Source organism: Mesoplodon densirostris, chromosome 2, assembly GCF_025265405.1.
Source record: "Mesoplodon densirostris isolate mMesDen1 chromosome 2, mMesDen1 primary haplotype, whole genome shotgun sequence".
Taxonomy (NCBI): Eukaryota; Metazoa; Chordata; class Mammalia; order Artiodactyla; family Ziphiidae; genus Mesoplodon; species Mesoplodon densirostris.
In genome coordinates this window covers 115,534,262-115,549,489 of record NC_082662.1, presented here as the reverse complement: position 1 = coordinate 115,549,489, position 15,228 = coordinate 115,534,262, and the positions used below count along the sequence as shown (strand labels likewise).

The window sequence follows — 15,228 nt, the reverse complement described above, 5'->3', positions numbered from 1 at the left end:
GCATGCTCATGGTAGAGAGAGAGAGAGAGAGTTCTCTCTCTCTTCCTCTTCTTAGAAGGGCACCAATTCCATTAGGAGGTTCTCACCCTTCTGACCTAATATAAACCTATTTAACTCCCAAAGACCCTACTTCCAAATACTGTTGCCCTGGAGGCTAGGGCTTCAACTATGAATTTTGAGGGGACACATTCAGCCCATAACATGGGCTAAATAGAGTAACAGAAAACAATGTGATCTTGAGTCTTAAGTCCTCAGGTTTAAATCCTCTTACTACTTAAGAGACCTGAGGAAAGTTCTTTAACTCCTCTAATAAAATTAATACCGTCTTTATGGAGGGGTTTGTGAGGATTATATGAAACAATGTTTACAATTCATTAAGCACAGTTCTAGAAACCTTCGTAGATCTCAGTATATGGTAGCCATAATGAGGGAGTAAAAGTAGGATGATGGCAGTGAAAGAGAAGAAAGTCGCCATGATATATTTGGGCGGGGGGGGGATCTAGGTTGATAAACCATTAGCATATAGCAGATATACGCATGATGATTGAGTCAGTGATGCTAATGAGAGATGGTTATGCTATTGTCAGAGATAGAAAGTGTGGAATCTAACTGGTTTGGAGATAAAAATTATGATTTTGATTTGGGACCACCGAGTTTTAAATGACATTGAGATTTCAAAATGGAAATGTCTAATTGAGACAAAGGAGTAGAGATAGAATTTGTTGGTTTTAGTAACATAAGCATATTTATGGCAAAAAAAGAATTGATGAAATTCCCATCAATGCTCCTTGTTCTAGATAGCTTTCCTAGAAAAAGACAGCTGCTTTCCCAGTCTCCATCTCTAGTCAGCTGTCCTGCGGGCTGAGAGAATCAGCGTTTCTGCTTTAGCATGCCAGTTGGGGAATTCTCCCTTACGTACATCACTGTAAATTCACATCTTGTCATTGTACATACATACAGTCGTACATAGTAGTAATAGCTTGGTGTTATAGATAGCTGATTTTTTTCACTCACAAATATTTTATATATGCACGTTTATGTATCATTGTGATCCAAAAGCTCATCCTTTTTAGGTTAGTATGTCACAGTTTGCCTTCTTCAGTTGTTCGTTATTCAAGTTATTTTTAATGTTTTGCTATTAAAAATGGCACTACTATGAAACTCTTTGTGTAGATTCCTTTTGTTTTTAACCCTTAGAGTGTATTCTCAAAAGAAGAAATACCTGTACAAACTATAAGGACATATATATAATTCTTACTGTATACTATCCAATAGCTGTCATGAAATATTGAGTTAATTTTTGGTATCACCACCAATATATAAATATATTTATTTCCCCGTAGTCCCACCGCCTTTAGTTATTAACATCTAACTTTATTTCTAGTGCTTTAGTATTTTGTTGGTTTAATATTTTAGAGTATCATATGTCCTTAAAGTTGTTTAAATGTGCATCTCTTTAGATGCTAACATTTCTGCGCTTGTTTGTATATTTTATTGTCTGAAATTAACTATAATATAGCTGCCTCATTGCTTATTTTCTCTCTTTCTCACAATAGTCCAAGGAGGTAGGTGATAGTTTTACATTGTACAGATGAAGGAACCTAGATTTTGGATTGTAAATTGCTCCACATTACATAAGACAAGTGACAGAGACAGAATTTGAACCCACATGTGTTTGATTCAAAAGTCATGTTCTTTCCAGTGTACCACACTGCTTATTGTATATGTATTGATAGTCTTTTAATCTCTTAAAAATTGAATTTTACCTTTACATAATAACATTGATTGCCTTATATCATTTAGTATGGGTGTCACATTTATCCTTCCCATTATGTTGTCATTGTTCCAAAAAAACCCAAAACTTACCCCTAAATAAGAAATAGGGCTTCCCTGGTGGTGCAGTGATTGAGTCCGCCTGCCAATGCAGGGGACACGGGTTTGTACCCCAGTCTGGGAAGATCCCACATGCCACGGAGCGGCTGGGTCCATGAGCCATGGCCACTGAGCCTGCGCGTCTGGAGCCTGTGCTCCACAACAGGAGAGTCCACAACAGTGAGAGGCCTGCGTATGGCAAAAAAATAAAAATAAAAAAGAAACACTCAGACACAGTATTGCCAACTTTGTGTCATGAGAACATGAGCACTACATCATCATGCATCTAATGAATGTGATTACTGTATAAATAACTAAGAAAAATTCAAATATGTTATTCATTGGGTGCTTCCTTATATATTTAAAAGTAACCCTCATAAAGATTCAGTTAAATGGAGCTATCTAAAATGTAGGGTGGCTTTGTCTTACCTGTCTTTGTATTCAGAGTTCTGTAAATATTTAAGGGGGTGGGGGAGTTAAAGGATTGGCAGAATGCACTTTCGCATCCATGCGAGACTGATATGTAGAATTGTACTTACTTGTAAGTAGCCCAGGGAACACTTGATTCAGGACTATATTTTTTTAATTTTTATTTATTTATTTATTTTTGGTTGCATTGGGTCTTCGTTGCTGAGCGCGGATTTTCTCTAGTTGCATCAAGCTGGGACTACGTTGCGGTGCGCGTTCTTCTCATTGCAGTGGCTTCTCTTGTTGCGAAGCACGGGCTCTAGGCGCGCGGGCTTCAGTAGTTGTGGCACGTGGGCTCAGTAGTTGTGGCTCGAGGGCTCTAGAGTGCAGGCTCAGTAATTGTGGCGCACGGGCTTAGTTGCTCCACGACATGTGGGATCTTCCCAGACCAGGGAATCGAACCCATGTCCCCTGCATTGGCAGGCGGATTCTTAACCACTGCGCCACCAGGGAAGTCCCAGGACTATTTTTAAAACAAATAATGAGGTTTTACAATTACTTCAAATAAAGACTTTAAACACTTGTTCTCCTTTCTTGCAAACAATTTCTAGGAATCACCAACACTGTTTATAAATACTACAGATCTTCCTTGGTGGATATTTGTTTCTGTACACCATCCATATCAAACCCATTGCTGCTCCAGAACATTCCTCTTTCCCTAGAACAGAGTCTTGTCATTCATTTCAAGCTATTTTTTAATGCTGTACCCATTTGCTCATAGCACTTACAGAGCCCACTCCTTCAGCTCTCCAAAAGGACAGACATGGTGTGTAACAAAACTGAATACTTACGGGAAGATAAATGTATATTACCTGGTGAGACTTATGCCACCATTGGTGATTACTTTCGGAGTTCACAGGCCCTAAACTAAACATCAGGGCCCCTGTCTAACTCCCTAGTAGAGTCTATCTATAATACTTCGTTGAGAGCAGTTCACTTCCACTTGCCCACCAATGGGAATCTCTAGGAGCCTTCACCTTTTGCTCTAGAAGAACCCTGGTTCCTCAAATTCTTGCTCCTAAAAAGTCGGGATGGAATGATCCTCTCCCCCGCCTCCAAGGCTTACTCCTTCCTGACCTAGCATGATTCATAGTAGGAAAATTCATTTCATTTAAGTGAAAACACATTTCCATTTACAGGAATGGTCTGACCTCCATAGCTAGTGAAGTCAATCACATTAGTACATTTCTCAATGATTGTTTAATCTTAAATCTTACCATGTAAGAGAAAGAGCAATCAGATGACCTATATTTAGAGAGGGGAAATATTCTCTAATTTTTCAAGGGCATTATGACTACAGGTAACGGCAATTTACATTGCTAAATCGAAGTCTTCCCATCTTAGTTTGCAGCATCTACTTTCAGATTTTGGTAACTTTATAGTTTTGTTTTCCAGACAATGAATAGAAGAAACATGTTTTACTTTTTATACAGTTAAAGGGCTTATCTTGGTCATTTATCAAAAGAAACAGAATAGGACTTCCCTGGTGGTGTAGTGGTTAAGAATCGCCTGCCAATGCAGGGGACACAGGTTCGAGCCATGGTCCAGGAAGATCCCACAGTCTGTGGAGCAACTAAGCCTGTGCACCACAACTACTGAGCCTATGCTCTAGAGCCCGGAGCAACCAAGCCTGTGTGCCACAACTACTGAGCCTACGCTCTAGAGCCCATGAGGCACAGTACTGAGCCCATGTGCCACAATTACTGAAGCTCGTGCACCTAGAGCCCATGCTCCACAACAAGAGAAGCCACTGCAATGAGAAGCCCAAGCACCACAACAAAGAGCAGCAGCAAAGACCGAACGCAGCAAAAACTAAATTAATTAATTATTTTTAAGAGCTATGAAAATGAATAAGCCTTCTGAAGAAAAGAGGAGCAATGAATATGCCATGGAAAGTAGAGAGGAGAAAAGGATTCCTGTTTAAGAAAAAGACAGGAATTGTTATTGTAAAGGTGGGAAGTCCGTTATCATAAAAGATCAACAAAGCCCAAAATAGGAGGACAGTTCTAGGAGGGGTGTTCGTCAGTATCCGTGCAGCAAAGAAATAAGCAAAACAAAGAGTAACTGTGGTGAATTTGACAGTAAGGCAGTGTCTTTACAAGTTAAGCTGATTGTCTTAAATTTTTTTAAATATATTTTTATTCTTCTTTTATTTATTTGTTTGTTTATTTATTATGGCTGTGTTGGGTCCTCATTGCCGCACGTGAGCTTTCTCTAGTTGTGGCGAGGGGGGCTACTCTTCATTGCTGTGCACGGGCTTCTCATCGCGGTGGCTTCTCGTTGTGGAGCACGGGCTGTAAGCTCGCGGGCTTCAGTAGTTGTGGCATGCTGGCTCAGTCGTTGTGGCTCGCAGGCTCTAGAGCACAGGCTCAGTAGTTGTGGCACATGGGCTTAGCTGCTCCACAGCATGTGGGATCTTCCTGGACCAGGGCTTGAACCCGTGTCCCCTGCATTGGCAGGCGGATTCTTAACCACTGAGCCACTAGGGAACTCCCTGATTGTCTTAAATTGAAGAATAGTCCAGTGGATACTTCCTCTGCTTACTTCTCATTTATGTGATTTGACACTGTGGGCTGTTTGCCCTTTAGATAAAGATAATATTTTTTAAAATAAATTTATTTGTTTTATTTTTATTTATTTTGGCTACGTTGGGTCTTTGTTGCCGCACGCAGACTTTCTCTAGTTGCAGTGAGCAGGGGCTATTCTTCGTTGCGGTGCGCGGGCTCTTCATTGCAGTGGCTTCTCTTGTTGTGGAGCACAGGCTCTAGGTGCGTGGGCTTCAGTAGTTGTGGCTCACAGGCTCTAGAGCGCAGGCTCAGTAGTTGTGGCACACGGGCTTAGTTGCTCCGCAGCATGTGGGATCTCCCCAGACCAGGGCTCGAACCGGTGTCCCCTGCATTGGCAGGTGGATTCTTAACCACTGAGCCACCAGGGAAGCCCAAGATAATAATATCTTTTAGAAGAATAAATCAAACGACTCTGTAAGTACTTTAAATTTTTATTTATTTATTTACTTATGGCTGTGTTGGGTCTTCGTTTGTGTGCGTGGGCCTTCTCTAGTTGTGGCAAGCAGGGGCCATTCTTCATTGTGGTGCGCTGGCCTCTCACTATCGCGGCCTCTGTTGTTGCAGAGCACAGGCTCCAGACGCGCAGGCTCAGTAATTGTGGCTCACGGGCCCAGTTGCTCCACGGCATGTCGGATCTTCCCAGACCAGGGCTCGAACCCGTGTCCCCTGCATTGGCAGGCAGATTCTCAACCACTGTGCCACCAGGGAAGCCCCTGTAAGCACTTTAAATTATAAACTGTGGGCTTCCCTGGTGGCACAGTGGTTAAGAATCTGCCTGCCAATGCAGGATACACGGGTTTGATCCCTGGTCTGGGAAGATCCCATGTGCCACGGAACAACTAAGCCCACGAGCCACAACTACTGAGCCTGTGTGCCACAACTACTGAAGCTCACGCACCTAGAGCCCATGCTCCGCAACAAGAGAGGCCCACACACCTCAGCGAAGAGTAGCCCCTGCTCACTGCAAGTAGAGAAAACCCACTCACAGCAACGAAGACCCAATGCAGCCAAAGATACATAAATAAATAAATAAATAAATTTTTAATTAGAAAAAAAAATCCGCCTGCCAATGCAGGGAACACGGGTTCTAGCCCTGGTCCAGGAAGATCCCACATGCACCACAACTACTGAGCCTGTGCTCTAGAGCCCATGAGCCACAACTACTGAGCCCACATGCTACAACTGCTGAAGCCCGTGTGCTTAAGAGCCCATGCTCCGCAACAAAGAGAAGCCAATGCAATGAGAAGCCTGCGCACCGCAATGAAAAGTAGCCCCCGCTCGCCACAACTAGAGAAAGCCTGTGCACAGCAACAAACACCCAACACAACCAAAAATAAATAAATAAATTTATTAAAAAATAAAATGGTTATGATGATAAATGTTATAGTAAATTTTATGTGTATTTTACCACATTTTTAAAAACTGTAAATGGCTATGAGCTACTTCAAAACAACAGTGCAATGTAATCATCAAATTATTAATTCCTCTATGGGTTACAGTTCATATATTCTTAGCCCAGAACTAAATATGATAGTGTTTACCCAGGATGCTGAGTGGACAATTAACTCATTAATTTATAAGAAGCATCAGTGTTTGCAACTTGACTTGGAAATTTTCAGTATTATTTTTGAACTTAGACATTATTACCTTGTTAACTTTGTTAACCAATCTAACCTTATTAAAATAAAAATTAATTTTATGGATTCATTTTTTAAATTCCTGTGTAAAAAATGGGTTCATGAAGGTTATGTATAGTGTTAACTGACATACAATTATTCCTTTTCTTTCTAGAATGATCTTTGCTGAGTGTTCCCCCAACACTTGCCCCTGTGGTGAGCAGTGCTGTAACCAGAGGATACAGAGGCATGAGTGGGTGCAATGTCTAGAACGATTTCGAGCTGAGGAAAAAGGTTGGGGAATCAGAACCAAAGAACCCCTAAAAGCTGGGCAGTTCATCATTGAATACCTAGGGGAGGTTGTCAGCGAACAGGAGTTCAGGTACAGTGATAAATGATACTCCAGTAAAATGGCAAAGTTAACAGATAAGTATGGAAAATGAAATATTTGAAATTTACTTTCAACTTAATCATTAATTGGCTTTCAATCATTTCTCTCCTCTTTAGGAATAGGATGATTGAGCAGTATCATAATCACAGTGACCACTATTGTCTGAACCTGGATAGTGGGATGGTGATTGACAGTTACCGCATGGGAAATGAGGCCCGATTCATCAACCACAGCTGTGACCCAAATTGTGAAATGCAGAAATGGTAAGAAAGCAGGGGAAGGTGAAGACAAGACTCCAACAGAGCAGAAAGCTTTGAGGACATCCAGAGATTGATCTTTCCACAATTTTAGTCAACAAAGCAGCTCAGGCAATTCCCTATTATACCAGATCCTCCAGGTAGAGAGTAAGCTCGTACTATTTCTCCACACTTCATCGTAACTACTCACTCCCAGAAGAATGTAATATTTATTTGTGTGTGTGTGTGTGTGATAATACCTAATATTTATTGACTGCTTACTATGCACCAAGCACTGTGTTACATGGTTCTTCTCACATCCATGCATTTAGCATATTTATCACATCCTCACTGGATTTGTCACAATGAGAAATAAAAATAAAAGTAATAGATTAGAATCTAATTGAGAATAAAAAAATGCATCTAAAAAATAGTTCAGAAAAGATAACATGCTAGGAAAGGATTCTAAGAAGATGATAGAGTAGGAAGCACAAGGAATCTATCTCCCTTTAGACAATTGCACTGGCAGAATCTGTTTGATAAAACTCTTTTGGACCTCTGGGGTCTGTTGAAGTCTTGTAACGTCCAGGGGAAGTTTTAGATGGTCAGTTGTGGATCATTTCAGTCAATTTGAGGTGTTAGCACAGTAGCAGCTACTCATCCCTACCCACAGCTACATGGCAGGCAGCTGTGCAAGTGTTCCTGAAATATCTTGCATACAGCTTGCAGATGCTAGGGTGGATAAAAAGGACCCTGTTCTCCAAATATTAGGTACCTATGCTCTGATTGCTTCTTATCACAGAGGTGCAAAGAAGCAGGCAGCTACTGTGTACCTCCACCATTGTTGCAAGTCCCTCTCCCTCCAGCTAAAGTGACTCCCAGGAGATTTTAAGGGTGCCCTCTTTTCGACACCTTCATTTTTTGCTTTTCCCCTTTTGGGACAGAAATTAAAGACTAAGATGTTCAAAAACAACTGCATATATGAGGGGAAATAGACAGTGACTGCCCATATCCAACGAAAGGATTGGAAAAGACATAAGACACTAAGTTTACACCTGAGGCTGATCCTTGGCACAGAGACAACCTACAGCAATCAAAATAACAAAAAACAGCAAACTGGACGGAGAATCTTTAATTTCCAGAGTTACCACATTATTCAACTCAAATGTCCAGTGTTCAACAAAAAAAATCACAAGGAATACAAAGACACAAGAAAGTATTGTCCATTCAAAGCAAAAAAATAATTCAGTAGAATCTGAACCTAAAACGGACTTAATGGCAGATACATTAGACAAAGACTTTTAAACAGCTGCCCTAATCATGCTCAAAGAACTAAAGGAAACTGTCATGAAAAAAACTTTCTTTCATGAGAAAGTCATGAAAATGATGTTGGAACAAAATGGAAATATCAGTAAAGAGATAGAAAGCCTAAAAAGAAACCAAAAAGGAATTCTGGAGCTGAAAAGTACAGTAATTGAAATGAAAAACTCACTAGATGGATTCAAAGGCAGGTTTGAGCAGGCAGAAGAAAGAAACAGTGAACTTGAAGATGAGGACAATGTAAATTATCAAGCCTGAGGAATAAGAAAAAGATTGAAGAAAAGAGAGCCCTAAGTGACCCGTGGGACACCATCAAGCAGAACAACCATATGCATTGTGGATGTTCCAGACGGAGAAGACAGATACAAAGAGGCAGAGAGAATATTTAAAGAAATAATGGTTGAAAATTTCCGAAATTTCGTGAAAGATGTGAATATAAATATCCAGGAAGCTTCCCAAACTCCAAGTAAAATGAACTCAAAGAGACACATACCAAGACACGTTATAATCAGACTTTCAGAAGACAAAGAGCAAATCTTGGAAGCAGCACGAGACAAGCAAATCATAACATACAGTAGATCCTCAATAAGAAAGTTTGCAGATTCCTTATCAGAAATTTTGGAGGCCAGAAGACAGTGGGCCGGTGTATGCAACGTGCTAAAAGGATTCCTGTATGTGGCAAAACTGTCCTTCAAAAGTGAGGAAGAAATCAAAACATTCCCAAATAAAAGATGAGGGAATTCTTGAGTACTAGACCTACCTTGCAGAAATGCTCAAGGGTCTCCTGCAAGTTGAAGTGAAAGGACACTAGACAGTACTTCATGCCATATGGATAAATAAAAAATCTTAATAAAGGTAAACACGTGGGCAATTATAAAAGCTAGAATTGTTGTTACAGTGGTTTGTAACTGTACTTTTTGTTTTCTACATAATTTAGGAGACTAATGCATTTAAAGGAATTATTAGTTTATTTTTTTATGCACACAGTTATAAAGATTAACTTTGTGATACTGAAAGGAGTAGAAAGAGAGCTGTAAAGGAGCAGAGTTTTTATATGTTAATTGAAGTTAAGCTGCTATAAAATTATAGTGTTATAACTTCAGAATGTTCAGTGTAATCCTCATGATAACCACAAATGCAATAGCTACAGACGTGTACAAAAGGAAATTAAGAAGGAATTTAAACACTTCACTCCAAAAAATTAAATACTATAGAAAACAGGAATTCAGGCAATGAGGGACAAAAAGCTATAGGGCATATTGAAAACACATTGCACAATGACAGAGGAAACTCCCTCCTTATCAATAATTAATTTAAAGGCAAATAGATTAAACTCTCCAGAAGAGAATGGGATTCAACATCATTTATAATAAAAACACTCAGCAAAGTGGGTAAAGGAATGTACCTCAACATAATCAAGGCCCTATATGACAAGCCAGCAGGTGGAAGTTTGAAAGCTTTTCCTTTAAGATCAAGAAGAAAACAACGATGCCCACTACTACCACCTCTATTCAACATAATACTGAAAGTCCTACCCAGAGCAGTTAGGCAAGAAAAAATAAATAAAAGGCATCCAGTTAAAAAAGAAGAAGTAAAACTGTCTCTATTTGCAGATGACATAATATTATATATAGAAAACTCTAAAGACTCCACCAAAAAACTTATAAAACTTATAAATGAATTCAGTAAAGTTGCAGGAGACAAAATCAAATATAAAAATTAGTTGCAGGGACTCCCCTGGTGGTCCAGTGGCTAAGACTCCATGTTCCCAATGCAGGGGGCCTGGGTTCAGTCCCTGGTTGGGGAACTAGACCCCACATGCCACAACTGAGTTCACATGCTGTGACTAACAATCCTGCATGCCGCAACTAAAGACCCCATATGCTGCCGACTAAAGATCCCACATGCCACAACTAAAGATCCCGCATGCTGCAACTAAGACCCAGCGCAGCCAAATTAAATAAATAAAATTAAAATAAATGAATAGTTAATAAAATAAAATGCATATTTTTTAAAAAATAAGTTGCATTTCCATACGCTAATAACTATCAAAAATTTTTTTAAATCCTGTATGCAATAGCATCAAAAAGAATAAAATACCTAAGAATAAATTTAACCAAGGAGGTGAAAGCCCTGTACACTGACAACTGTAAGATACTGATGAGAGAACTTACAGAAGTCACAAATAAATGAAAAGATATTCTGTGCTCATGGATTTGAAGAGTTAATATTGTTTAAATATCCATACTACCCAAAGCATCCTACCATTTCAGTGCAATAAAAATTAAATTCCAATGGCATTTTTCACAGAAATAGAACACATAATCCTAAAATTTTTGTGGAACCACAAAAGGCCTCAAATAGTCAAAGCAGTCTTGAGAAAGAAGAACAAAGTTGAAGGCATCACACTTCCTGATTTCAAACTATATTACAAAGCTGTAGTAATCTAAACAGTATGATATTGGCAGAAAAACAGATTCATAGATGAATGGAACAGAATAGAGAGCCCAGAAATAAACCCATGCATGTATGGCCAATTTATTATCGAGGAGCCAAGAATATACAATGGGGAAAGGGCAGTCTCTTCAATAAAGGTTGTGGATAAACTGGATAGCCACATGCAAATAACGAAGCTGGACCACTATCTTTCAACATACACAGAAATCAACTTAAAGACTTGAATGTAAGACATAAAACCATAAAACTCCTAGAAGAAAACAGAGGGTAAGCTCCTTGACATCAGTCTTGGCAATGATATTTTTTTGGTTTTAACACCAGGAGGAAGGCACTAAAAGCAGAAATGAACAAGTGAGACTAGTCAAACTAAAATGTTCCTATACAGCAGTGAAAACCATAAACAAAATGAAAAGACAACCTACAGAATGGGAGAAAATATTTGCAAAACTGATAAGGGGTTAATCTTCAAAGTATATAAGGAAATCATACAAGTCAGTTGCAAAAAAATTCCAATTAAATATAGGCAGAGAATCTGAATATATGTCTTTTTTTATTCAATATTTATTTATTTATTTGGCTACACCAGGTCTTAGTTGCAGCAGGCAGGATCTTTAGTTGCAGGCAAACTCTTACTTGCAGCATGTGGGATCTAGTTCCCTGACCAGGAATCGAACCTGGGCCCCCTGCATTGGGAATGTGGAGTCTTAGCCACTGGGCCATCAGGAAACTCCCTGAATATATATCTTTTTAAAGAAGACATACAGGTGGCTAACAGGTACATAAAAAGGTGCTTAATGTCACTAATCATCAGGAAAATGCAGGTCAAAACCACTATCACCTCACACCCATTAGAATGGCTATTATCAAACAGACAAGAAGTAGGAAGTGTTAGGAAGTGAAAAAAAGGGAACCCTTGTGCACTGTTGGTGGGAATGTAAATTCGTGCGGCCACTATCAAAAACTGGAGGTTCCTCGGAAATTTAAAAACAGAACTGCCATACAGTCCAGCAATTCCATTTCTGGGTATTTATCTGAAGGAAGTGAAAACACTAACTCAAAAAGATATCTGTACTCCCATGTTCATTGCATGATTATTTACAGTAGCTAAGACGTGGAAACAACCTAAGTATCCATCAGTGGATGAATGGATAAAGCAAATGTGTATATCTACAATGGAATATTATTCAACCATAAAAATGAAGGAAATACTGCCATTTGCAACAACATGAATGGGCCTTGAGGGCATTATGCTAAATGAGAGATCATACAGGAAGACTAGTACCACATGACCTCACTCATGTGCAGAATCTTAAAAAAAACAACAACTGTTAGATACAAATTGGTGGTTGCCAGAGTTAGGGGTTTGGAGGCTTGGAAAAATGGGTGAAGGTGGTCCAAATAAAATAAGACAAGAGGTTGTAATGTGCAGCATGGTGGCTATAGTTAATAATAATACATTGTATAGTTGAAGCTTGCTAAAGAGTGAATTTTTTATATATATATAAATTTATTTTATTTATTTTTATTTTATTTTATTTTCGGCTGCATTGGGTCTTCGTTGCTGCGCACGGTCTTTTCTCTGGTTGCGGTGAGCAGGGGCCACTCTTCGTTGAGGTGCATGGGCTTCTCATTCCGGTGGCTTCTCTTGTTGTGGAGCACGGGCTCTAGGCATGTGGGCTTCAGTAGTTGTGGCCCACGGGCTCTAGAGCACAGGCTCAGTAGTTGTGGCACACGGGCTTTGTTGCTCCACGGCATGTGGGATCTTCCCGGACCAGGGCTCGAACCCGTGTCCCCTGCATTGGCAGGTGGATTCTTAACCACTGCGCCACCAGGGAAGCCCAAGAGAGTGAATCTTAAAGAGCTCATCACGAGAAAATAATTTGATACCATGTGCGATGATGGATGTTAACTAGACTCATTGTGGTGATCATTTTGCAATATATACGTATAATGAATCATTATGTTATACCTGAAACTAATATAACATTATATGTCAACTGTACCTCAATTTTTAAAAAAGATTGGCAGAATAGATTAAAAACACATGATTTGGGCTTCCTTGGTGGCGCAGTGGTTGAGAGTCTGCCTGCCAGTGAAGGGGACACGGGTTCGTGCCCCGGTCCGGGAGGATCCCGCATGCCGCGGAGCAACTGGGCCCGTGAGCCATGGCCACTGAGCCTGCGCATCCGGAGCCTGTGCTCCGCAATGGGAGAGGTCACAGCAGTGAGAGGCCTGCATACCGCAAAAAAACAAAAAAAACCACATGATCCAACTATATACTGTGTATAATAGACTCAACTGACATCCAAAGACACAAACAGGTTGAAAGTGAAAGTATGGGAAAAGATATTCCATGTAAATAGTAACCAAAAGAGCAGGAATGGCTAAAATAGACTTTAAACCCAAAAAGGTTACAAGAGACAAAGAAGGACATGTGTTTTTTAGAAAGCTCCGGCAAGAAGATACAAAAACTGTAAGCATTTACACACATAATGACAGAAGCTCAAAATATATGTAGCAAAAACTGACAGAACTGAAGGGAGAAATAAACAATTCTGAAATAATAATTGGAGACTTCAATACCCCACTCAGTAATGAATACAACAAACAGAAAGATGATAAGTAAGGAACAGAGGACTTAGCACAATAAACCAACTAGATCTAAAAGATATTACAAACTACTACACCCAACAACAACAGCATTTACATTCTTCTCAAGTGCACATGGGACATTTTCCAGGGTAGACTATATGTTAGGCACAAATTAAGTATCAGTAGATTTTTTTTCTTTTTTTTTTTTTTTTTTTTTTGGCGGTACGCAGACCTCTCACTGTTGTGCCCTCTCCCACTGTGGAGCACAGGCTCTGGACGCGCAGGCTCAGCAGCCATAGCCCACGGGCCCAGCCGCTCCGCGGCATGTGGGATCCTCCGGGACCGGGGCACAAACCCGTGTCCCCTGCATCGGCTGGAGGACTCTCAACCACTGCGCCACCAGGGAAACCCAAGTCTCAATAGATTTTAAAAGCCAGATATCATAGAAAGTATCTTTTCTGTCCACAATGGATGAAGTTGGACATCAGTAACATAAAGGAAACTGGAAATTTTATGAAACTGGAAATTCACACACCAGTTAGAAAAGAAATCACAAAGGAAATTAGAAAATACTTAGATATGAATGAAAATGATAACACAACATACCAAAACTTATAGAATGCAGCAGTAGCTAATAAGGAAATTTATAGCTATAAATGCTTACATTAAAAATCAAGAAAGAGGGCTTCCCTGGTGGCGCAGTGGTTGAGAGTCCGCCTGCCGATGCAGGGGACATGGGTTCGTGCCCCGGTCCGGGAAGATCCCACATGCCGTGGAGCGGCTGGGCCCGTGAGCCATGGCCGCTGAGCCTGTGCATCCAGAGCCTGTGCTCTGCAACGGGAGAGGCCACAACAGTGAGAGGCCCGCGTACCACAAAAAAAAAAAAAAAAATCAAGAAAGAGCTCAAATCAGCAACCTAACTTTACAACTTAATGACCTAGAAAAAGAACAAACTACACCTAAAGTTAACAAAAGGAAGGAAATAATATAGAGCAGAGATAAATGAAATGGAGAATAGAAAAACAATAGAGAAAATCAGTGAAACCAAAAGTTGGTTCTTCAAAAAGATTAGCATAGTCAACAAACGTTGGGACTTCCCTGGTGGTGCAGTGGTTAAGAATCTGCCTGTCAATGCAGGGGACACGGGTTTGAGCCCTGGGCTGGGAAGATCCCACATGCCATGGAGCAGCTAAGCCCATGCACCACAACTACTGAGCCTGTGCTCGCGAGCGCGCAAGCCACAACTACTGAAGCCCGTGCACTGCAATGAAGAGTAGCCCCCATTCGCCGCAACTAGAGAAAGCCCACGCACAGCAACAAAGACCCAACGCAGCCAAAAATTAATTTAAAAAGAAGAGAATCCACCTTACAACGCAGGAGATGTGGGTTGGGGAACTAAGCTCCAATGTGCCACAGCGAAGACCATGTGTGTTGCAACTAAGACCCAACTCAACCAAAAAAATAAAAGAAACAAGAAAGAAAATAAATTTTTTTTAAAAAAAAGCTAGATGGACAAAGAAAAAAGCACCCAAATTACTAAACTCAGAAATGAAATGAGGGACTTCCCTGGTGGTGCAGTGGGTAAGACTCCGTGCTCCCAGTGCAGAGGGCCTGGGTTCTATCCCTGGTCAGGGAACTGGATCCCACATGCTGCAACTGAAAGATCCCACATGCTGCAACTAGGACACAGAGCAGCCAAATAGATAAAT

General features: G+C 40.4%; 1 protein-coding gene across 8 annotated transcripts in view; it reads left to right on the top strand.

Moving 5' to 3' along the window:
- ASH1L (ASH1 like histone lysine methyltransferase) overlaps positions 1-15,228 on the top strand; it is a 215,451-nt gene that overhangs the window by 170,354 nt on the left and 29,869 nt on the right. For all 8 annotated transcript variants that reach the window (XM_060090689.1, XM_060090685.1, XM_060090686.1 and 5 more), the window contains 2 exons: positions 6,699-6,905; positions 7,031-7,177. In XM_060090689.1, coding sequence (XP_059946672.1) covers positions 6,699-6,905; positions 7,031-7,177 — 354 coding nt within the window. The remainder of the gene's footprint in view (positions 1-6,698; positions 6,906-7,030; positions 7,178-15,228) is intronic.